This window comes from Hypanus sabinus, chromosome 5, assembly GCF_030144855.1.
Source record: "Hypanus sabinus isolate sHypSab1 chromosome 5, sHypSab1.hap1, whole genome shotgun sequence".
Lineage (NCBI taxonomy): Eukaryota > Metazoa > Chordata > Chondrichthyes > Myliobatiformes > Dasyatidae > Hypanus > Hypanus sabinus.
In genome coordinates this window covers 77,597,368-77,621,735 of record NC_082710.1, presented here as the reverse complement: position 1 = coordinate 77,621,735, position 24,368 = coordinate 77,597,368, and the positions used below count along the sequence as shown (strand labels likewise).

The following is a 24,368-nucleotide window of genomic DNA, read 5'->3' as shown; positions in this document are numbered from 1 at the left end:
AAAGCTTCGATTACGGATTTATCTGGTGTAGAGTGGACATAGCCTAATAAATGTGGAAAATAATCAACTGTGGTTCTTGTTTCATTACATCGGGTTGATCACTGTTAAAAATTGCACATTTAGACGGAAGCATAGCGTAAACATTTTTACTCCACATGAATGTGAAGGATGTAGGAAATAAAGTCGATTTAATATATCTTTCTGCGACAGATCACAGTTGAATAGTCTCTACAATATTGATTCATACATTAATATTGCACATTGGTATTGTGTATATTATTCTTACTTTATTTTTAGTAAAGTCTGCACACTGCTGAGCCTGATTTTAAATATTGCTGCTGTAACGAAATAATTTCCCACTCTGGATCAATATTATTGCTATTGTTATTCTCCAGCCCTGTATCTCTTTCACCAATCAACGTCAGAGCTCTTGACTTCACTCCTCCCTCTCTCCCGTTTTCACCTATCACCTCATCTCCTCCCACATTCTGACTCCCTCCCTTCCTTTGCAATACTGTAGAAGGGTGTCGGTCAGAAACACCGACTGTTCACTCCTCTCCATAGTTGTTGCCTGTCCCCTGAGTTCCTCCGGCATTTCGTGTGGGTGTTGCTTTGGTTTTGTGCATCTGCAGATTTCCTCCTGTATAAATCAAAGCGCATGCGTAGTCGTCGCGACCGATCCCGAATATCGCGCATGAGCTGAGTGGACGAGAGGCTTCCAACGATTGAACGTGGGTAAGAGGGACTCCGGGCGGTTTTTGATCACTGGCGTTTGAAAAGCAACCGCAGGTCAATTACTGTGATTTCTAGCCACACTGGCGTTGCACCCCACGACAGTCCTGGTCCTTTCCCTCTCTCTCAGCCGCACGATCCGTACCTGGGCCCTGAGCAGCCTTCAACTCCTGGGCGCGCCATGTTTGCAGCGCATGCGTATTCCTCGTTCTTCGGATGCCGGACAGTGAGGGTTCTCTTCATGAGGGCTTCTGGGTAAAAAGGCAGCCATGGGCGTTAGTACCGGCGTTCTGCGAGCAGATCTATCTCCCAAGCTCTGTCGAACTCCAGCTATGTAATTCCGAGGATTATGAACTCGGAACAAAAATATAGAACCATAGAACATTACAGCAAAGAAACAGGCCTTTTGACCCTTCTTGGTTGTGCCGAACCATTTTTCTGCCTCGTCCCACTGACCTGCACCTGGATTATATCCCTCCATACACCTCTCATCCATGTACCTGTCCAAGTTTTAAGAGTTTATCTCCCAGTCAGTAAAAATATAAATTAGTGCTGGATGGAACTAAAACCTTCCGTCAGATTTAATTCTCTCTGGGCAAATAACTATATGAAACTTTCCCTCAATGACAAGGGACTTGTGGCTTTCACATCACAAAAGTGCTGCACTCCAGCGAAAATAACCACTGAATTCCACTTTATATTCATTGGCATTGCCATCAATCACTGCCAATCAACTGGTGGGAGGCGATCCAAGTAATTAGTATATCTCCAGGATCACACATGTAGTAACAAGTGCTCTTTGTCGTCTTGTGGAACATGACCATAACTTGAAATAATACCAAAGGACAGTGACAAATTGAGCCATGTCATAGGTGGATTATTGAATGCGGGTCAGAGATACTTCCCTTGGAAGTAGTGATCATCATATGATTGAGTTCAGTTTCAAATTTGAAAAGGAGAAGCTGGTATGTGCTGTACTATTCTATGGTATCAGGTGTATCGATATTTCAGTGAAAGAAAGGAAAATACAGTGGTATGAGAGCAGAACTGGCCCAAGTTGATTGGAAAAGTAAGCTAGATAGAGGGACGGTAGAGCAGAATCGGATGAAGTTCCTACAAGAAATCAGGAAAAAATATTTTCCAAGAAAAAAGAAAATCATTAAAGGAAAAATGGCACAAATGTGGCTAAAAAGAGGTTAAGGCTAAAATAAAAGCACAAGGAAGCAAAAATTAGTGGGAAAACTGAGGACTGGACGACTTTTAAAAACTTACAGAAGCTTATAAAGTAATATATTATATTATATATTAGCTGATAAAGTAATTAGGAAACAAAAGATGAATTATGAAAGGAAGTTGGCAATTAACATAAAAAAGGATACTAAGAGTTTTCTTTAAATATATGAAGAGTAAAAGAGTGATACGGGTAGACATAGGACTGATTGAAAATGATGCTGAAGAAATTATAATGGGTAACGGAGATGGCAGAGGATCTAAATGACTATTTTGCATCAGTCTTCACAGTGGAAGACAGTAACAACATACCTGATAGCCAGAGGTCTCAGGGAATGGAATTTGGGATAGTCAAGATTACTAGAGAGAAAATGCTGGGGAAGCTAAATGGACTAATGATAGATAAGTCCCACGACCAGATGAGGTGCACCCATGGGTTCTAAAGGAGGTGGCTTTGGAGATTATGGAGGCATTGGAAATGAACTTCCAGGAATCAATAGACTCTGGCCTAGTTCCGGAGAACTGGAAGGTTGCAAATATAGTTCCACTGTTTAAGAAAGGAGGGAGGCAGCTAAGAGAAAATTGCAGACCTATTAGTCTGACATTGGTAGTTGGAAAGTTATTGGAGTCCATCCTCAAGGACAAGGTCATGACAGAGTGCAAGGTGATTGGCCCAAGCCAGCATGGTTTCATGAAGGGAAGATCCTGCCTCACCAAACTATTGCAATTTTTTGAGATAATCTGACAAGGATGAGGCTGTGGATGTTGTGTATTTGGATTTTCAAAAGGCCTTTGATAAGGTGCCACATAAGAGGCTGCTAAATAAAATGAGAGCCCAGGGAATTACAGGAAAGATATTGGAATGGGTGGGGCATTGGCTGATGGGCATAAAGCAAAGGGTGAGAATAAAGGGGTCCTGTTCTGGTTAGTTGCCAGTTACTAGTGGTGTTCTGCAGGGGTTGGCATTGGGGCTTCTTTTTACAATGTATATCAATGATTTAGATTATGGATTAAATGGTATTTTGGCTAAGTTTGTGGATGGCACCAAGATAGGTAGAGGTGCAGGAAGTGTTGAAGAAATGGAGAGGTTGCAGAGAGACTTGGTCAGTTTAGAAGAGCGGGCAAAGAAATGGTAGATAAGATACAATATTGAGAAATGTACAGTTGTACATTTTGGAAGACGAAATAATCGGGCAGATTATTATTTAGATGGGGAGAAAATTCAAATATCGGAAGTGCAAAGGGACTTGGGTGTCCTCATGCAGGATACCTGAAAGTTTAACCACCATGTTAATTCGGCAGTAAGGAAAGCGAATGCTACATGGCATTCATTTCAAGAGGAATAGTGTATACGAGTAAGGAGGTGTTGGGAGGCTCTGTGGGGCACTGGTGAGACCTCATTTGGAATACTTTGTGGAGTTTAAGGCTCCCTATCTTAAAAGGGATGTACTGATGTTGGAGAGAGTTCAGAGAAGATTTATGAAGATAATTCCTGGAATGCAGGGCTAACATATGAGGAGCGTTTGTCGGCTCTTGGACTCTATTTAATAGAGTATAGAAGAATGTGAGGGGAGCTCATAGAAACATTTCAAATGTTGAAAGGATTGGACAGAGTTGATGTGGAAAGGCTGTTTCCCTTGTTGGGTGAGCCCAGGACAAGAGGCCACAGTCTTAGAATTAGAGGGTACCCATTTAAAACAGAGATAAGGAGAAGTTTTTTTAGCCAGAGGGTCGTAGATTTATGGAATTCATTGCCACATACAGCTGTGGAGGCCCAATCATTGAGTGTGTTTAAGGAGATTTAGATATCTAATTAGTCAGGGTATCAAGGGATATGGGGAAAAAGCCAGAAATTGGAACTAGATGGGAGAATTATTTAGCTCTTGGTGGAGTGGCGGAGCAGACTCGATGGGCCAATTAGCCTACTTCTGCTCCTTTGTTTTGTGATCTTGTGATTGAAGTCAGAAATAGCCCATTCTCATACAGACAGGAATACAGTCAAAGAATTTGATGATCAGTCAGAATGTCTGATCCGTGCCTTGTTAGAAGATGAGTGCAGATGGAAACATAGAAATCTACAATATATTACAGCCCTTTGGCCTACATTGTTGCACCATTCACGTAACCTTTGTTAGAAACTGCCTCGGATTTCCCTACTTCTTTGCACTCTGTTTTCCTAAGCTGCATGTACATATCTGAGAGTCTCTCAAGACTCTATGGGATCTTCCTCTACCATCATAGCAGGCAGTGCATTCCATGCACCTACTTCCCTCTGTGTGAAAAACTTACCTCTGATATTCCCTTTGATCCTACTTCCAAGCACCTTAAAACTATGCCCCTCGTATTTGCCAATTCAGCCCTCGGAAAAAGCCTCTGGCTATCAACACGATCAATGTATTTCATCATCTTATACACATCTGTCGTCATCTCTGATCTTCCATTGCTCCAAAGTTCACTTAACCTATTCTCATAAGGCATGTTCTCCAATCCATGCAACATCCTTGTAAATCTCCTCTGCACTCTTTCTATTGTATCCACATCCTTCCTGTAATGAGGTAACTGAACACAATTCTCTAAGTGGGGTATAAATAAGGTTTTATGTAGCTGTAACATTACCTCACCTCTCTTGAACTCAGTTCCATGGTTGATGAAGGCCTTCTTAGCAATGATGTCAATCAGTGCTGCAGGTTTGAGGGTAAAGTTGACGTGGACTTGTTATGAACCAACAGGGTTCACGTTGCTGTGTCATCTCGACTGAAGTTACATCAGCGATTTCACACTGGGGAGAAGCCGTTCGCCTGCTCAGACTGTGGAAAGGGATTCACTCAGTTGTCCAACCTACAGTGTTACCAGCGAGTCCACACTGGGGAGAAGCCATTCACATGCTCTGAATGTGGAAAGGGATTCACTCAGTCATCCAACCTACAGAGTCACCAGCGAGTCCACACTGGGGAGAAGCCATTCACCTGCTCTGAATGTGGGAAGGGATTCACCCAGTCAGCTAAACTGAAGGAGCATCAGCGAGTTCACACTGGGGAGAAGCCATTCATTTGCTCTGAATGTGGGAAGGTATTTGCTCGGTCATCTGAACTGAAGTTACATCAGCGAGTTCACACTGGGGAAAAGCCGTTTACTTGCTCTGAGTGTGAGAAGGTATTTTCTCGGTCATCTGAACTGAAGTTACACCAGCAAATTCACTCTGGGGAGAAGCCATTCACTTGCCCTGAATGTGGGAAAGGATTTGCTCGGTCATCTGAACTGAAGTTACATCATCGAGTCCACACTGGGGAGAGGCCATTCACCTGCTCTGAATGTGGGAAGGGATTCACTCACTCGTCCAACCTACATAGACACCAGCGAGTTCACACTGGGGAGAAGCCATTCACATGCTCTGAATGTGGGAAAGGATTCACCCAGTCATCTGAACTGATGCTACATAAGCGAGTTCACACTGGGGAGAAGCCGTTCGCCTGCTCTGAATGTGGGAAGCAATTTGCACAGTCAGCTAAACTGAAGGAGCATCAGCGAGTTCACACTGGGGAGAAACCATTCACCTGCTCTGAATGTGGGAAGAGATTTGCTCGGACATCTGACCTGAAGTCACATCAGCGAGTTCACACTGGAGAGAAGCCATTCACTTGCTCAGACTGTGGAAAGGGATTCACTCACTCGTCCAACCTACAGAGACACCAGCGAGTTCACACTGGGGAGAAGCCGTTCACGTGCTCTGAATGTGGGAAGGGATTTACCGATTCATCTCAACTGAAGTTACATCAGCGAATTCACTCAGGGGAGAAGCCGTACACTTGCTCAGAATGTGGGAAGGTATTTGCTTGGTCATCTGAACTGAAGTTACATCAGCTAGTTCACACTGGAGAGAGGCCGTTCCGCTGCTCTGAATGTGGGAAAGGATTCATTCGTTCATCTCTGCTCTTGAGATATAAGCAAATTCACACTGGGGAGAAGCCGTTCATCTGCTCAGAATGTGGAAGTGATTCACCCATTCAGCTCAAATGAAGGAACATCAGTGACTTCACACCGGGGAATGGCCATTCACCTGCTCTGAATGTGGGAAGGGATTCATTAAGTCAACCCAATTCAAGAAACATTAGTTTGTTCACACTGGGGAGAAGTCATTCACATGCTCTGAAAGTGGGAAGGGATTCGCTCAGTCATTCAAATTTGTGAGGCACTACCAAATTCACACTAGGGAGAAACTGTTCACCTGCTCAGATTGTGGGAAGGAATTCACTCAGTTATGAGACTTCAAAGTACATCAGAAAATTCATACTGGGGGATGCCACTCACCTGTTCTGAATGTGGGAAAGGATTCACTCAGACTTCTTAATTAAGATTCTAAGATATAGGAGCAGAAGTAGGCCATTTGGCCTTTCAAGTCTTCTCTGCCATTCAGCCATGGGCTGATCCAATCATCCCCACTCCTCTGCTTTCACCCCCATCCCCTTTGATGCTGGGGCTAATCAAGAACCTATCTATCTATGCCTTAAATACACCGAATGACTTGGCCTTCACTGTTGCTCGTGGCAACAAATTACACAGATTTACCACCCTCTGACTAAAGTGATTTCTCCTCATCTCTGTTTTAAATGAACATCCTTCAATCCTGAAGTTGTTCCTTCTTTCCTAGACTACCCTACCATGGGAAATAACTTTCCCATATCTAATCTGTTAAGAGCTTTTAACATTCGGAATGTTTCAATGAGATCACCATCTCCCTCCCCGCCAACCCCCCCCCCCCCCAAAGTTTCTCCTGAAATCCAGGGAAAACAGCCCAAGAGCTGCCAGATGCTTCTTGTACAGTACTCCTTTCGTTCCTAGAATCATTCTTGTGCTGTCCAATGTCACGACATCCTTCCTAAAATAAGGGGCCCAAAACTGCACACAATACTCCAAGTGTGGTCTAATGAGCGCCTTATAGATCCTCAACATCACATCCCTGCTCTTATATTCTATACCTCTAGAAATGAATGCATTCGCCTTCTTCACCACCAACTCAATCTAGAGGTTAACCTTTAGGGTTTCCTGCATAAGTACTCGCAAGTTCCTTTGCATCTCTGCATTTTGAATTCTCTCCTGATATATATAAGCATCTGCCTGTTTATTTCTTCCACCAAAGTGCATGACCATACACTTTCCAACATCATATTTCATTGGCTACCTCTTTACCCATTCCCTTAAACTATCTAAATCTCTCTGCAGGCTCTCTGTTTCCTCAGCACTATCCACTCCTCCACCCATCTTTGTATCATCAGCAGATTTAGCCACAGATCTATTAATCACATAGTCGAAATAATTGACATACAGCGTAAAAAGCACTGGTCCAAACACCGACCATTGGAACTCCAGTTGTAACCGGCAGCCAGAATAGGATCCCATTAATCCCACTCTGTTTTCTGTTGATCAGCCAATGCTCCACCCATGCTAGTAACTTCCCTCCAATTCCATGGTCTCTTATCATGCTAATAGCCTCATGTGCAGCACGTTGTAAAAGGCCCAATGAAAATCCAAGTACACCATATGTACTGCATCTCCTTTGTCTACCCTGCTTGTAATTTCCTCAAAGAATTGCAGTAGGTTAGTCAGGCAGGACACACAAAATGCTGGTGGAACACAGCAGGCCAGGCAGCATCTATAAGGAGAAGCACTGTCATCGAAGGGTCTCGGCCCGTAAACACTGGGTGACAGTCAAGAGAGGCAAGGGGAGCAGACAGAGAGAGAAGAGCACCCCTGTGACCGTTCCCATCAAAAATAAATATACCGTTTTGGATACTGTTGGTGGGAATGACCTACCAGGAACAAGCTGCAGTGGTCCTGTCTCTGGCACTGAGGTTGGACTCTTGACTAGGAAGTGGAGGAGGGAAGAGAAGAGAGCGGTATTGATAGGGGATTCTATAGTCGGGGGGCAGATAGGAGATTTTGTGGGGAAGATCGGGAGTCTCAGATATTATGTAGCTTCCCTGGTGCTGGGGTCCGAGACATCTAAGATCGGGTGCAGGTTATTCTCAAGAGGGAGAGCAAGAATCCAGTTGTTGTGGTCCATGTAGGGACCAATGACGTGGGTAGGATGAGTGAGGGGGTCCTGCGTAGGGAGTTCAGGGAGTTAGGTGCGAAGCTGAAGAGCAGGATCTCCAGTGTAACAATCTCAGGATTGCTACCTGTGCCATGTGCGAGTGAGGCAAGGAACAGAAGGATTATAAAGATTAATACGTGGCTGAGAGGATGGTGCAGGAGAGAGGGCTTCTGGTTTGTAGATAATTGGGCTTTGTTCCAGGGAAGGTGGGATCTGTTCCGAAGGGACGGTTACACCTGAACCGGAGTGGTACTAACATTCTTGCAGGGAAGTTTGCTAGTGCTTCATGGGGGGTTTAAACTAAATTTGCAGGGGGCAGGGATCCAGAATTCGTGAGAGGATAGTGAGAGGGAGAATAAAGGACAGGTGGGGACTACATGGTTCTGGAATATTAAGTGTGTAGTTGAGGAAGGTGGGGCGGAACAAGTGATAAGGAGGACTCATGTACAGAGGGATGGTCTGACGGAACATGGAGTTAAATGTGTTGAAAGAATAAGTAAATTTAGGAAGGACAACAAAATTCTAGGGGTGTATAGCCCGATGGGAGTTCAGGGAGCTGGGTTAAGCACAATAGGCAGTGATTCAAACAGAGAGAGCAGAAATGGGCTAAAAATTCTATATCTGAATGCACAAAGTGTCAGAAATAAGGCGGATGAGCTTGAAGCTCAGGTGCGAATGGTTAACTATGATGTTGTTGGGATAACGGAGACATGGCTGCAGGGAGATCAGACCTGGGAAATGAATGTACAAGGGTATACATGCTATCACAGGGACAGAAATGTGGGCAGAGGGGGTGGGGCAGCCCTGTTGGTGAGGAATGAGATTCTGTCCTTTGCAAGGGGGGACATAGAGTCAGGAGAAGTAGAGTCTGTGTGGATAGAACTGAGGAACAGTAAGGACAAAAGGACCCAAATGGGTGTTGTCTACAGGCCACCAAACAGTAGCATGGATATTGGGTGGAAGTTGAATAGGGAGTTAACATTGGCATGTGGCAAAGGTAATGTTGCAGTAGTTATGGGGGATTTCAATATGCAGGTGAACTGGGAGAATCAGGTTGGTGTTGGACCACAGGATAAGGAGTTTGTAGAGAGCCTACGGGATGCATTCTTGGAACAGCTTGTACGAGAGCCGACCAGGGACAAGACTATTCTGGATTTAGTGTTGTGTAATGAACAGGATTTGATAAGCGATCTTGCAGTAAAGGAGCCATTAGGAGGAAGTGATCATAATATGATAAGCTTTTATCTGCAATTTGAGAAGGACAAGGGCAGATCGGATGTGTCAGTGTTGCAGATGAACATGGGAAACTATGGAGCCATGAGGGAGGAGCTAGCCAAAGTTGACTGGACGAATAGCCTAGCAGAAAAGACAGTGGAACAGCAATGGCAGGTATTCTTGGGAATAATGCACAAGGTGCAAAGTCAGTTCATCCCCCAGAGAAGGAAGGATTCAAAGGGGGGAAAGGGGCCACAGTGGTTGACAAAGGAAGTCAGAGAATGCATAGCATTAAAAAAAAGGAAATATGACAGAGCTAAGGTGAGTGGGAGGACAGATGATTGTGAAGTTTTTAAGGTACAACAGAACTTAACTAAAAAGACAATACGGGGAGAAAAAATGAGGTACGAACGCAAGCCAGCCAGGAATATAAATGAAGATAGCAAAAGCTTTTTTTAGGTATGTGAAGAAAAAGAAGATAGTTAAGAACAATGTTGGGCCCTTGAAGAATGAATTGGGTGAAATTGTTATGGGAAACAGAGAAATGGCAGAAGAATTTAATGATGAGTACTTTAGATCTGTTTTCACTAAGGAAGACACAAGCAATCTCCTAGATGTATGGATGCGCCAAGGACATAGGGTAACAGAGGAAATTAAACAGATTGACATTCGGAAGGAAACAGTGATGAGAAGACTGATGGGACTGAAGGCTGACAAATCCCCAGGTCCAGATGGTCTGCATCCTAGGGTACTAAAGGAGGTGGCCCTGGAAATTGCGGATGCATTAGTAATCATTTTCCACTGTTCTTTAGATTCAGGATCACTTCCTGAGGGTTGGAGAATAGCTAATGTTATCCCACTTTTTAAGAAAGGAGGGAGGGAGAAAACAGAACTATCGACCTGTCAGCCTGACATTGGTGGTGGGAAAGATGCTAGAGTCCATTATTAAGGATGAAATAGTGGCATATCTAGATAGCAGTGATAGGATTGGGCTGAGCCAGCATCGATTTACCAAGGGTAAATCATGCTTGACTAATCTATTGGAGTTTTTCGAGGATGTAACCAGGAAGTTAGACGGGGGAGATCCAGTGGATGTAGTGTATCTCGATTTTCAGAAGGCATTTGATAAGATCCCACATAGAAGATTGGTGGGTAAAATCAAAGCTCAGGGCACTGGGGGGAAGGCTTTGACATGGATAGAAAACTGGTTGGCAGATAGAAAGCAAAGGGTAGCGGTGAATGGGTGTTTCTCGGAATGGCAGGTGGTGACTAGTGGGGTGCCACAGGGCTCAGTATTGGGACCACAGCTGTTTACCATTTACGTTAATGATTTGGATGAAGGCATAGGAAATAACATCAGCAAATTTGCTGATTATACTAAGCTGGGTGGCAGTGTGAATTGATGAGGATGTTAGGAGAATTCAGGGTGACTTGGATAGGCTGGGAGAGTGGGCAGATACTTGGCAGATGGCGTTTGATGTGAATAAGTGTGAGGTTATCCACTTTGGTAGTAAGAACAGGAAGGCAGATTATTATCTGAACTGTGTAGGGTTGGGTAAGGGAGAAATACAAAGAGATCTCGGAGTCCTTGTTCATCAGTCACTGAAGGTGAAAGAGCAAGTGCAGCAGGCAGTGAAGAAGGCTAATGGAATGTTGGACTTTATTACAAAGGGAATTGAGTACAAGAGCAAGGAAGTCCTCTTGCATTTGTACAGAGCCCTGGTGAGACCACACCTGGTGTATTGTGTACAGTTTTGGTCTCCATGGTTAAGGAAGGACATCCTGGCTGTAGAGGAAGTGCAGCGTAGATTCACGGGGTTAATTCCTGGGATGTCTGGACTGTCTTACGCAGAGAGGTTAGAGAGACTGGGCTTGTACACGCTGGAATTAAGGAGATTGAGAGGGGATCTGATTGAAACATATAAGATTATTAAGGGATTGGACAAGATAGAGGCAGGAAATATGTTCCAGATGCTGGGAGAGTCCAGTTCCAGAGGGCATGGTTTGAGAATAAGTGGTAGGTAATTTATGACAGAGTTAAGGATAAACTTCTTCTCCCAGAGAGTTGTGGGGGTCTGGAATGCACTACCTCGGAAGGTAGTGGAGACCAGTTCTCTGGATGCTTTCAAGAAGGAGCTAGATAGGTATCTTATGGATAGGGGAATCAAGGGATATGGGGACAAGGCAGGAACCGGGTATTGATGGTAATTGATCAGCCATGATGTCAAAATGGCGGTGCAGGTTCGAGGGGCCGAATGGTCTACTTCTGCACCTATTGTCTATTGACATCAGAAATGTCCTTCTTCAAAGAATCCATCTTTGTTGTTGATATCACTCCCAAAGGCTCTGTTTCCTTAAAATCCTCCTTTACACCGTCCCCCAGTTTCCTTAACACTGATGGAGTCCCTCTTGTCTGTAACTGGAACCCATTAGAATCCAACACAGGATTCTCCGCAACTTCTGACCCCACCAAACTCACCCTTACCTCCCCTCCCCGCACCAAATTTCTGCTTTCTGCAAGGATTCCATTCGACTCTCCCCACTAATCTCCCTCCTTGAGCTTATCCCTACAACTGAGGGGAGTTCTACACACTCCCATTTACTTCCTCCCTCAGCCCCATTCTGGATCACAAACAGTCTGTCGAGGTGAGGTAACACTTCACCTGTGAGTCTGTCAGATGGATCTACTGTATTTGATGCTCCCTTTGCGGCCTCCTGTACATCAGTGAGACCCAATGTAGATTGGAAGTCCACTTTGTCAAGTACATTAGCTCTGTCTGCAACAAACGGAATTTCCTGGTCTCCAAATAAGTGTAAATCTGCAGATGCTGGATATCCAAGCAAGGCACACAAATACTTTTCAATTATTTCAAGTTCTCTGGCCCTGATAATCTTATAGTTCATATACACCTCCACCTCCTGCCAGAAAAGCCACAGAGCTCTCAGTCCATCTGGACACAGACTCATCGAGTTCCCCTTCACCACCACTCTCCTGCTGTTTGTTTCACTTGTCTTCTTTCTTTGAGCTGAGCTCCACCATCACTTTTACTGTCATCTTGCAGTAATCTGGTGTTGGTCACGTGTGAATGATTTGTAGGAGAAAGTAAATGGAAAGTGAGGTTGTGGATGATACTAAGCTGGTCTGTGGTGAAAGTGAGGGTTGTCTGAAGTTACAGTGGGATGGAGAGCAGCTGGGAAAGTTGTCCAAGTGATTGCAAGTGTTTCTCAAAAACATTCTCAGGAGCTGAAATAAGACCATAATTCATCATTCATAATTATGAATTCTTCATTCAGATGAAGAGACAGCTTCCCTTGGGGCTTTGGATTCAATCAGAAAAGACTGGTGCACTAAAGTTCAGTTCATCAGGTTGGAGGGTACCAAGATAGAATATAAGGTCTCACTCCTCCATCCTGAGCGTGGCGTCATCAATTAGGGGAACAATTCTTCGAGCAGATTAGCACCATCGGTCAGAGGCAGAACTTCTCAGTGCCAATCATTTTAATAGTGATTTTCATTCCCATTCTGACCTGTCGATCCATGGCCTCCTCTTGTGTCTTGATGAGACCACCGTCAGCTTGGAAGTGAACACTTTATATTTGGTCTGAGTACTCCAACCTGATGGCATGATTATTGATCTCTCCTTCCGATAAACAATATCCACATCCCGTCTTCCGCTATTCCCCACTCTGACCTTTCACTTGCCCTGGGTCCCCTCCTCCTTTCCTCTCTACCATAGTCCATTCTTCTCTCCAACCCTTGACCTTTCCCAACCAACTAGCTTCACCTGTCACTTTCAAGCGAACCTCTTTCTTCTCCCCATTTTTTTGTTTTAAATTCTGCCGCCTTCTGGGTACTTCCAGCACCCAGAAGCATATGTGATGCGTACGCATCAGTGCCTTTTTCTCACTGTTAAAATCAAGTAGGAGGTACAGAAGCCTGAAGGCACACACGAGGCAATTCAGGCTCTCCGTTGTACAGGGCACAGATGTTATTGTCACTGGTGAACTGCGACTGAGGGACAATTACTGTGAGATCCGGACACAGTATGGCTCCGTGCCCCGGGCAGCCTCGGTCCTTTCCCTCTCATTCGGCTCCACAATCCGTACACAGACCCCGGGAAGCTTTCTGCAGAATGATGAGCTTTTGCTATCGCTATTCCTATGGCATATGGTCATCGCTGGGTCCATAGCGCATAAAAGGGTCTCTTGATTGTGGGGTCTTCTGGGTAAAGACACAGCCATATGTGACACACTACCTGCGCCTTCTGTGCCAGTATATAGAAGTGTTTCGAAGTGCAGGTGGAGGGAATGTTTGTGGATGGGTTTACAAGCACTGCCAAGCTAGTTATCTATTAGTAATAATGTAATAATAAAAAATTATTTCTTCCAGGGGTGTAAACATCGTTTTTCTCCGTCGCAATGTATAGCAATAAAGAGGGGAAATGTGGGAGGATATTGCCCAAACACTAAGATTGCGTACATAATTGTATACATCAAAGGTTCCAAGGATTCTGAACTCGGAACAAAAATACAGTTCCCAGTTCAACTCGGATGAAAACATTTCATTCCAGTCAGGGAAAATGTCAATTAGAAATATATGAAAGAAACAAAATTCTTCCATCAGATTTAATTCTTGAAAGAAACCACCTTTGTTGAACCTCCTCTGGTTCCGGACCTTTCTACCCATGAGAATATATTTTATACCATTCTCTCTGGGTAAATAATGATATCAAACACCTTTGTCCTGGGTAACAAGTGACCTGTAGATTTCACAACACAAAATGTGACACTCCAGGGAGAAAAACTACTGTCCTCCCTCTCATATTCATTGGCTCTGCCATCGATGGGATCACCACCATCAATCATCTGGGGTAGGTCAGATTAATCGAAAAATCTCCAGGATTACCCAGATAATATCATGGGCTCTTTGTAGCACTGTGGGACATGACCATTGATCTGAGCAGGATTTTTTTTTACATGGCTTGAAAACTGCATGGCACTTTTAATTAACATTATGTGAAATAAAATTATATCACTGCAGCACCAAATATGATCTGCAAGGGAGCATTTCAGGTATTGTGCAGCTACACATACGCAACTTAGAGAGATCAGCACATCCTTTCTTAGATATGGGGCTCACAACTGCACCCAATACTCCAAATGAGGCCTTGCCAGATCTTTGTAAAGCCTCAGCAATCTGTCGTCGTTTTATGTTCTCATCCTCTCAAAATGAATGAATGCCAATTGGCCTTCCTCACTACCAACTCAACCTGCAAATTAACCTGCATGGGGATTCAGAAGTCCCTTTGACAGTTTTGAAATTTTCTCCAGTTAGAGAATAGTCTACACTATTATTTCTTCAGAATCAGATTTATTTTCACCAGCATGTGACTTGGAATTTTTTAACTTAGTAGCAGCAGTTCAATGCAATACATAATCTAGCAGAGAAAGAAAAAAAATAATAAATAAAATAAAACCTAATAATAAATAAACAACTAAATCAATTACATATATTGAATAGATTATTTAAAATGTGTAAAAACAGAAATACAATATATTCAAAAGTGAGGTGGCGACAGCTTCAAAGTCTGTTTGGGAATGGGATGGCAGAGGGGAAGAAGCTGAGTGTGTGCCTTCAGGCTTCTGTATCTCCTACCTGATGGTACCAAAGTTCATGACCACGCATCCGGCAATCAAATCCTTCCTTTTGTAAATATGTTTGCAGGCAAGAGGCAGTAAAAATAATCTGTGTCCAAGAATCTCAAACAGAACTATCGGAAGTGATTCACTCAGTCACTCATCCCAGCTACAGACACACTCGCGAGTTCCCACTGCGGAGATGCCGTTCACCTGCTCTGACTGTGGGAATGGAGTCACCCGGTCATCTAACCTGCCGAAACAGCAGTCGATTCATAATGGTAAATGCCCGTTTACCTTCTTTCATTGTGGGAAAGAATTCAGTCGGTCATCTAAACTATTGGCACACCAGGCAGTTCACACCGGAGAGAGGCCATTCACCTGCTCAGACTGTGGAAAAGGTTCACTTGCTCATCTGATCTACTGGCACACCAGCGATTTCACACTGAGGAAATATCGGTTACCTGCTCTGAATGTGGGAAAGGGTTACTCATTCACCTGAACCACTGACACACGTCACTTCACACTGGGGAGGTGTCATTCACCTGCTCAGACTGTGGGAAGGAATTCACTCGGTCATCTAATCTGAAGGTATTTCCGTGAGTTCACACTGAATAAAGGCCGTTCACCTGTTCTATATGTGGGAAGGGATTCAATCAATCATCAGACCTCCTGGTACACCAGCGAGTTCACACTGGGGAGAAACCATTCACCTGCTCTGACTGTGGGAAGGGATTCACCCAGTCATCTAACCTGCTGAAACACCAGTCAATTCATAATGGTGAATGCCCATTTACTTGCTTTCATTTTGGGAAAGCATTCACTCAGTCATCTAAACTACTGGCAATCCAGGCAGTTCACACTGGAGAGAGGCCATTCACCTGCTCAGACTGTAGAAAAGGTTCATTCAGTAATTGGACCTACTGGTACACCAGAGATTTCACACTAAGGAAATGCCGTTCACCTGCTCTGAATGTGGGAAAGGGTTTACTCGTTCACAAGATCTACTGACACACGTCAGTTCACACTGGGGAAATGCCGTTCACCTGCTGAGACTTTGGGAAGGGATTCACCCGGCCATCTAATCTGAAGGGACATCGGCGAGCTCACACTGGGGAAAGGCCATTCACCTGCTTGGATTGTGGGAAGAAATTCACTCGATCATCCAATCTACAGATGCACCAGCGAGTTCATGCCGGGGGGAAAAGAAAGATGCAAGTAATTGCAACTTCCCTATTTTCAACATGGATGTCAAGTCCCAATATACGTCCGTACCCCGCCAAGAAGACCTTAAAGCTCTCCCTTTTTTTACTCGACTCAAATTACCATCCACCACCAATCTCCTCCATCAAGCAGAACCATTCCTCACAGTCAACCATTTCTCCTTTGGCTGCTCCCACTTTTTTCAGACAGAAGGTTTATCCATGTGTGCTCGCATGTGTCCCAGCTCTGCCTGCCTGTCTGTCAGCTCTGTGGAACAATGTATGTTCTAAGCCTAAACTGTTGTCACTCGCCCACTTTTCCTATGCTACATTGATGACTGCATTGGTGCTGCGTCTGCACCCATGCTAAACTAGTTGATATCATCAACTTTGCCTCCAACTTCCACTCGACCCTACAAGGTGGGGTGACATAAAATCAGAAGATGTAGAGTCAGTATGGATAGAACTGAGAAATTGTAAGGACAAAAATACCCTAATGGGGGATATCTAGAGGCCCCCAAACAGTAGCCTGGATATAGGGTGCAATTTCAATCAAGAGTTAAAATTGACATGTCACAAGGGTAATGCTATGATTGTAATGGGGGATTTCAACATGCAGGTAGACTACGAAAATCACGTTGGTACTGGACCCCAAGGAAAGGAGTTTCTGGAGTGCCTCAGAGATGGATTCTTAGAGCAGCTTGTCCTGGAGCCTACCAGGGAGAAGACAATTCTGGATTTAGTGTTGTGAAATGAACCGGATTTCATAAGGGAACTTGAGGTAAAGGAGCCATTATGAGCTAGTGATCATAATATGATGTTTTAATCTACAATTTGAGAGGGAGAATGGAAAATAGAAAGTGTCAGTATTACAGTTGAACAAAGGGGACTATGGAGCCATGTGGGAGGAACTGGCCAAAGTTGACTGGAATGATACCCCAGCAGGGGTGACAGTGCAACAACAATGACCGGTATTTCTGGGAATAACACAGAAGGTGCAAGATCAGTTCATTCCAAAGTGGAAGAAATATTCTAAGGGGAGTGGGGGGGGGGTGGCCGCGGCTGACAAGGGAAGTCAAGGACAGTATAAAAATAAAAGAGAAGAAATATAACAGCAAAGATGACCGGGAAGCCAAAGGATTGGGCAACTTTTAAAGAACAACTGAAGATAACTAAAAAGGCAATACGGGGAGAAAAGATGAGGTACGAAGGTAAGCTAGTCAAGAATATAAAGGAGGATAGTAAAAGCTTCTTTATGTATGTGAAGAGGGAAAAAATAGTTAAGACCAAACTTGGGTACTTGAAGACAGAAACGGCTTAATTTATTATGGGAATAAGGAAATGGCAGACGAGTTGAACAGGTACTTCGGATCTGTCTTCACTAGGGAGGACACAGACAAACTCCCAGATGTAATAGTGGGCAGAGGACCTAAGGTAACGGAGGAACTGAAGGAAATTCAAATTAGGCAGAAAATGGTGTTGGGTAGACTGATGGGACCAGAGGCTGTTAAATCCTCAGGGCCTGATGGTCTATATCCCAGGGTACATAAAGAGGTGGCTCTAAAAATCGTGGAGGCATGGGTAATCATTTTCCAATGTTCTATAGATTCAGAATCAGTTCCTGAGGGTAGGAGGGTAGCTAATGTTATCCCGCTTTTTAAGAAAGGAGGGAGAGAAAAAACAGAGAATTATAGACCAGTCAGTTTGCCATCAGTGGTGGGGAAGATGCTGGAGTAAATTTTAAAAGATGAAATAGCGGCATATTTGGACATTAGTTACAGGATCGGACTGAGTCAGCATAGATTTGCGAAGGGAAAATCATGCATAACTAATACTCTGGAAATTTTTGAGGATGTAACTATGAAAATGGACAGGGGGGAGCCAGTGGATGTAGTGTGCCTGGACTTTCAGAAAGTCTTTGATAAGGTCCCACTTAAGAGATTAGTGGGCAAAATTAGAGCACATGGTATTGGGGGTAGGGTACTGACATGGATAGAAAATTGTTTGGCAGACAGGAAACAAAGAGTAGGAATTATCGGGTCCTTTGCAAAATGGCAGGCAGTGACTAGTGAGGTACCACAAAGCTCGCTGCTGGGACCGCAGCTGTTTACAATATACATTAATGATTTAGATGATACGATTAAAAGTAACATTAGCAAATTTGCAGATGACACAAAGTTGGGTTGCAGTGTGAAATATGAGGAGGATTTTATGAGAGAATAGGGAGACTTGGACAGGTTGGGTGAGTGGGCGAATGCTTGGCAGATGCTGTTTAATGTGGATAAATGTGAGGTTTTCCACTTTGGTGGCAAGAACGGGAAGGCAGATTAATATCTGAATGGTGTCGTTCGGAAAAAGAGACGTACAACGAGATCTAGGTGTCCTTGTTCATCAGTCACTGAAAGTAAGCATGCAGGTACAGCAGGCAACGTAGAAAGCTGATGGCATGTTGGCCTTCATGACAAGGTGTGTTGAGTATAGGAACAAAGAGATCCTTCTGCAGATGTACAGAACCCTGGTGAAACCACACCTGGAGTACAATGTTCAGTTTTGGTCTCCAAATTTGAGGAGGGACATTCTTGCTAATGAGGGAGTGCAGGGTCGGTTCACGAGGTTAATTCCCCAGATTGCAGGACTGTCATATGTTGAAAGACTGGAGTGATTGGGCTTGGAAACAATAGAATTGAGAAGGATGAGAGGGGATCTGATTGAAACATATAAGCTTATTAAGGGATTGGACACGCTAGAGGCAGGAATCGTTCCCAACGTTGGGGGAGTACAGAAACAGAGGCCACAGTTTAAGAATCGGGTAGGCCATTTAGGATGGGGTTGAAGAAAAACTTTTTCAGCCAGAGAGTTGTGGATGTGTGGAATGCTCTGCCTCAGAAAGCAGTGGAGGCCAATTCTCTGGATGCTTTCAAGAAAGAGTTCGGTAGAGCTTTTAAAGATAGCGGAGTCAAAACATATGGGGAGAAGGCAAGAACGGGGTATTAATTGTGGATTATCAGCCCTGATCACAGTGAATGGTGGTGCTGGCTCGAAGGGCCGAATGGCTTACTCCTACACCTATTGTCTATTGTCTAAATTTAACTCGTCCATTTGCAAAACATCATTCCACTTTCATCATCTCTCGGTCTCTTTCCCTGGAGGCAGTCTACCAATGAACTCTATTACAAAACCAGTGACTCACAGTTACCTGGACTAAACCTCTCCCCACTCAGCTACTTGTAAAAATACTATCCTTTTCTCTCAATTCCGCCGTCTCCACCACATATGCTCTCAGAATGAGGCTTTTTTTTTTAATTCTAGAAGAACGAGATGTCCTCCTCCTGCAAAGGAAGTGCCATCTCGTCCTCCACCATCAACGCTGACCACATCTGCATCGCCTTCATTCCACTAACGTTCCCCCTCCAACTTCATGTTTTCTGAATGTTTCCCATGTTTCCCTTGTCCAACTGCCTCTCCGCACTGATCTCCCTCCTGGCGTTTTTCACTGCAAGTGGAACAAGTGGCCCAGCTCCTCCTTGACTACAATTCAGGGCCTCAAAGTATCCTTCCAGGTGAGGCAACACTAGAACTGCTAGACTTTTGGGGGTTATCTATTGTATCTGATCTCCCGGGATGGCCTCTTGTATATCAGTGATACCCTACAGCTCAAAGTTGTCGGCATGTTATGTTGGCACTGGAAACATGGCAACACATGTTCGGTGCCCGCAGCATATCTACCAGCAGTGTTGGTCATTGACTCAAGGAACACGTCTGATTGTCATTTAAAATAGTGACGTACTTGTGACAAATAAAGCTAATCTTTTCTGTGTACTGCATTTGTTCCTTTTTAGAAGTAGTTCAGAGTAGGTTTACTAGTCTATTGAATGGAGTTGGCAGATTATCTTATGGGGAATGCTGAACAATCTAGATTCATATCTTTTGGATTTAGAAGAGCAAAAGGAGATGACAGATTAAATGTGGAAATGACTATATTCCAAAACTCAGGTTACTATATAAGGGGTTTTCCTTTGAAACAAATTAGACAACGCTTCTCTCTCTCAGCGATTTTTTAGTCTTTGGATATTTCTTCCTTCAAGGTTGTTCAAAGCAGTCTGTGAGTAACTAAGCCAAAATTAGATTCTTAATAAGCAGCAGAGCCATGGGAAATGGAAAAGTGAGGTCACATCTGGATCACCATTAATGTTAATAACTGGCAGAGAAGACCCAAGTATCTCAGCCCTGCGTCTCATTTGTATTTATGCCTGTATGTCATCAGACACTGGGGAACTAAGCAGAAACATTCAATGTGGTGAACTGAAAGCAATGCAGTCAGATAAATATGCATCTCGTCACAAATTAATTAAAAGTTAGATAACGGATCTGAATGAAGCTATAATGATAAAAAAAAAAGTTCATTCTTTGAATCCTTTGAAACTATGAACATATAATTTTATTGGAATTAAAAAGAAAATGTATACAATGGTCATGAGGAGTTTCACTATTCAAACAGATTGGGAAAATTAGGTTGGTGCTAATTTCAAATAGGAGGAATTTCTGGAATGCCTATGACATTGCTTACTGTGGTTGAGCACACGAGGGGATCAGCTATTCTGAATTGGGTATTCTGCCATGAATCCTGGGATTGATTAGGGAAGTTGAGGTAAAAGACTTCTTAGTGTTAAGTGTGATCAAATTCACCCTTAACAGACAGACAGACAGGCAGTACTTTATTGATCCCGAGGGAAATGTGGTTTCGTTACACACACCAACCAAGAATAGTGTAGAAATATAGCAATATAAAACTATAAATAATTAAATAATAAGTAAATTATTCCAAGTGGAAATAAGTCCAGAACCAGCCTATTGGCTGACACTCCGAGGGAGGAGTTGTAAAGTTTGATGGCCACAGGCAGGAATGACTTTCTATGACGCTCAGTGTTACATCTCGGTGGAATGAGTCTCTAGCTGAATATACTCCTGTGCCTAACCAGTACATTATGGAGTGGATGCGAGTCACTGTCCAAGATGGTATGCAACTTGAATAGCATCCTCTTTTCAGACACCACCGTCAGAGAGTCCAGTTCCATCCCCACAACATCACTAGCCTTACGAATTAGTTTGTTGATTCTGTTGGTGTCTGCTACCCTCAGTTTGCTGCTCCAGCACACAACAGCAAACATGATAGCACTGGCCACCACAGACTCGTAGAACATCCTCAGTATCGTTCGGCAGATGTTAAAGGACCTCAGTCTCCTCAGGAAGTAGTGGCGGCTTTGACCCTTCTTGTAGACAACCTCTTAAATTTGAGAAGGAGAGGCTAAAGTGAGATGTATCAGTATTGCAGTTACGTAAAGGGAATGTAGAGGCCAGAGAGAGAGGGGAGGTGGCCAGAACAGATTGAAAAAAAAACACTGGCAGAGAGGATGGCAGAGCAGCAATGACTGGAATTCCTGGAAGCAATTTGGATGGCTCAGGACATATACACATCACAGAAGAAGTATTCTAAAGGTTAGATGACACAACTATGGCTGTCAAGAGAAATCAAAGCTAACAAAAAAGCCAAAGTGAGGGTCTATATTACAGCGGAAATTAGTGCGTTGGGAAGATTTAAATACCAATCGAAGGCATCTAAAATCATATGAGGTAAAGATGGAATATGGAAGTGAACTAGTCAGTAATATTCAAGAAGATACCAATGTTTCTTCAGATACATAAATTGCAAAACATCTGAGATGGGATATCAGACCGCTGGAGAACGATGCTGGAGAGTTAGTAATGGGGGACAAGGAAATGGCGGATGAACTGAATAAATATTTTGAACCAGTCTTCTCTCTGGAAGACACCAACAGAACAGTGGAAGTCGCTCGTCATAAAGTGTGTAAAATAACCATCAGTAGGGAGAATTTTCTGATTCCAGGGTTCTGAAAGAGGCAGCTGAAAAGATTGCAGGATGATTCTGGAATATTTCCAGAAGACTGGAAAAATGAAAATGTCACTCCACGCTTCAAGAAGGCAGAAAGATAAAAGAAAGTAAATTTAATACGCCATTCAATCTGACCCCAGTGGCTGGGAAGATGTTAGAGTCGATTGCTAAGCATGTGGTTTCAAGGTACTTGGAGGCACATGATAAAATAGGATGTAATCCACATGGTTTCCTCAAGATGAAACCTTGCCTGCCAAATTTGTTGGAATGCTTTGAAGAAATAACAAACAGACTAGTGAAAGGGGAATCGGTTAATGCCATGTTCTTAGATTTTCAGAAGACGTTTGACAAGAGCCAAACATGAGGATGTTTAACAAGCTTCGTGGTATTACAGGAAAGATTCTAGTATGAATAAGGCAGAGGCTGAATGGCAGAAAGCAACGAGGAGGAATAAAGGGAACCTTTGCTGGTTGGTTGCCGGCGACTACTGGTATATCACAAGGGTCTCCGTAGACCTCGATTCCTTTTACATTATATGTGAAACACCCTGGTTTCCTCGACTGCGTAAGTCTAGGGAAGACAATCTCCAGCCCCGCCAAACTTGTGAGATGGACGCGGGAGCCCACTTCAAACACCTGTTTGTGTGGATATCGTTTAATTCGCTACCCTATTGCAAATGACTGCCACGAAATAACACACAGCATGCCACATTCAATTAAAAGATTTATCTTTAAAAATTTTAATTGGACTAAAGGGTTAGTAATGAAAAGAACAAAAAAGAAAAGGACTCATTTTAATGAAGCAGTCTAATGTGCACAAGTCAGAACTCACAGTTTCCCCATGTCACCGATCCTCAATCGATCTCACCCCTGGGTTCGTCGAATAACGGTCCCGATCCTGGTCGAATCCAAGGACCTCTTCTCTCCGGCGTCTTCTCTCTTTAGCTGTCTCTACCCAAAAGAAGAAAAGAAAAACAAGCCAATCTTAGTGTTCCTCAAATGGGATACCTTCCCTTCAAATCAACCATCCTAATTGGTTGGCAGACATTTCTCCTCATCTCTTATCTTCAAAAATAACCCAAACACAATTTAAAAACAAGCTGCATCCATAGATCAGCACAAAAAGTAATACTTACAGCACACCACTAAAAATATGAACCAGAGCATTACACTCCCCACACCAATATAATCGTGTCCCAGTAACCTAAAAATAATTTGTCTCCTCATCTTAATACCACCGCTTTCAAGGGAATTTCGTGACATCAGCGCATCCAATCCAATTGTAAATGGTAGTGACATGTCTCACCAGAGGGATAGCCGTAGCACTCTGTTCCACTGGTACTATATAGGCCAGCTTATCTGACGTCTCCTGATTCTTTGAGAACTCCTTACCCCATTATCTACTTCTTCAGTTCCAGGTGGTCTTTGGGATACCTGGTCTGTCTGTCGTGCCCTCCTGCAACTCGGATCCCACTGCCACTTGGCTGAGCTCTGCTTCATCCCTTCATGATCCGGCTGAAACCCAGTTAGTCCCAAATTCCTTATGAGGACCCGGTCTCCTGGGAGGAACATAACCTTTTGATCATACTTCCTCCTATTTCCTTGTTTGTTCTTGGGAGCCACAAACTCAGCTCATTTATGCTCGCTTCTAATATCAGACACGTACTTCAGGTAAGTCTTCGGTGGTAGATCTTCCTCAGTAGTCTTAAACAAAGGTCAGTGGCAACCTCGCCTCGCGCACAAACATCAGATAATATGACGAGTACCCGGTAGCTTCGTTTCATTTACAGTTGTAACAGTGAACTAGATGTCTGATATGTTGACTCCATTTGTAGGTTTTGCTGATTTGTAAGACTCCGAACATGTCTATCAAGCTCCAATTAAACCTCTCAGGCTGGGGAACACCCTTCGGATGACAAGGCGTAGCCCCCGACTTCTCGACTCCAAGCATGCTCAGTAACTCATGTATGAGCCTATCCCGTCCCTGATCACGATTTCTCCATCTGGGGAGCACATAATAAATGAAGTACTTCTCCCATCCCACCTTGGCCACTGTGCACGCCCATTGATCCTAGGGAAAGCTTGCGCATAACTGGTGTAGTAATCCATAATGACCAAGACATTCGTTATGCTTCTGGCATCTGACTCTATTGACAGGAAACCCATACACTCCAGAGGCCACGTACTCTGCAAATGGGACAATGGAGCGGCCTCTTAAGCAACGTCTTCATCCGTATACATGGAATGCACGACTTGCTAAAATTGAATCTGAATAAAACTCGGGAGACCAGCTTCTTACCGTCACGAAGTTTATTGTGCACTCTCCTGCAGGAGTTCAAGACCAAGCTGTC

At 43.7% G+C, this 24,368-nt stretch overlaps 1 protein-coding gene across 1 annotated transcript; it reads left to right on the top strand.

The window, feature by feature from the left end:
• Positions 1-913: 913 nt before the first annotated feature.
• Positions 914-13,655, top strand: LOC132393852 (gastrula zinc finger protein XlCGF26.1-like). Its single transcript, XM_059969251.1, has 2 exons — positions 914-987; positions 4,692-13,655. Exons 1-2 carry the CDS (start codon positions 914-916, stop codon positions 5,977-5,979), a joined length of 1,362 nt encoding a protein of 453 aa, XP_059825234.1. The 3' UTR covers positions 5,980-13,655.
• Positions 13,656-24,368: the final 10,713 nt, after the last annotated feature.

Coding starts and splice junctions, on each gene's coding strand:
- LOC132393852 (XM_059969251.1), top strand. CDS start 914: ATGTTTGCAGCGCATGCGTATTCCTCGTTCTTCGGATGCCGGACAGTG. Junction 988..4,691: donor CTCTTCATGAGGGCTTCTGG/GTAAAAAGGCAG, acceptor ATGAACCAACAG/GGTTCACGTTGCTGTGTCAT.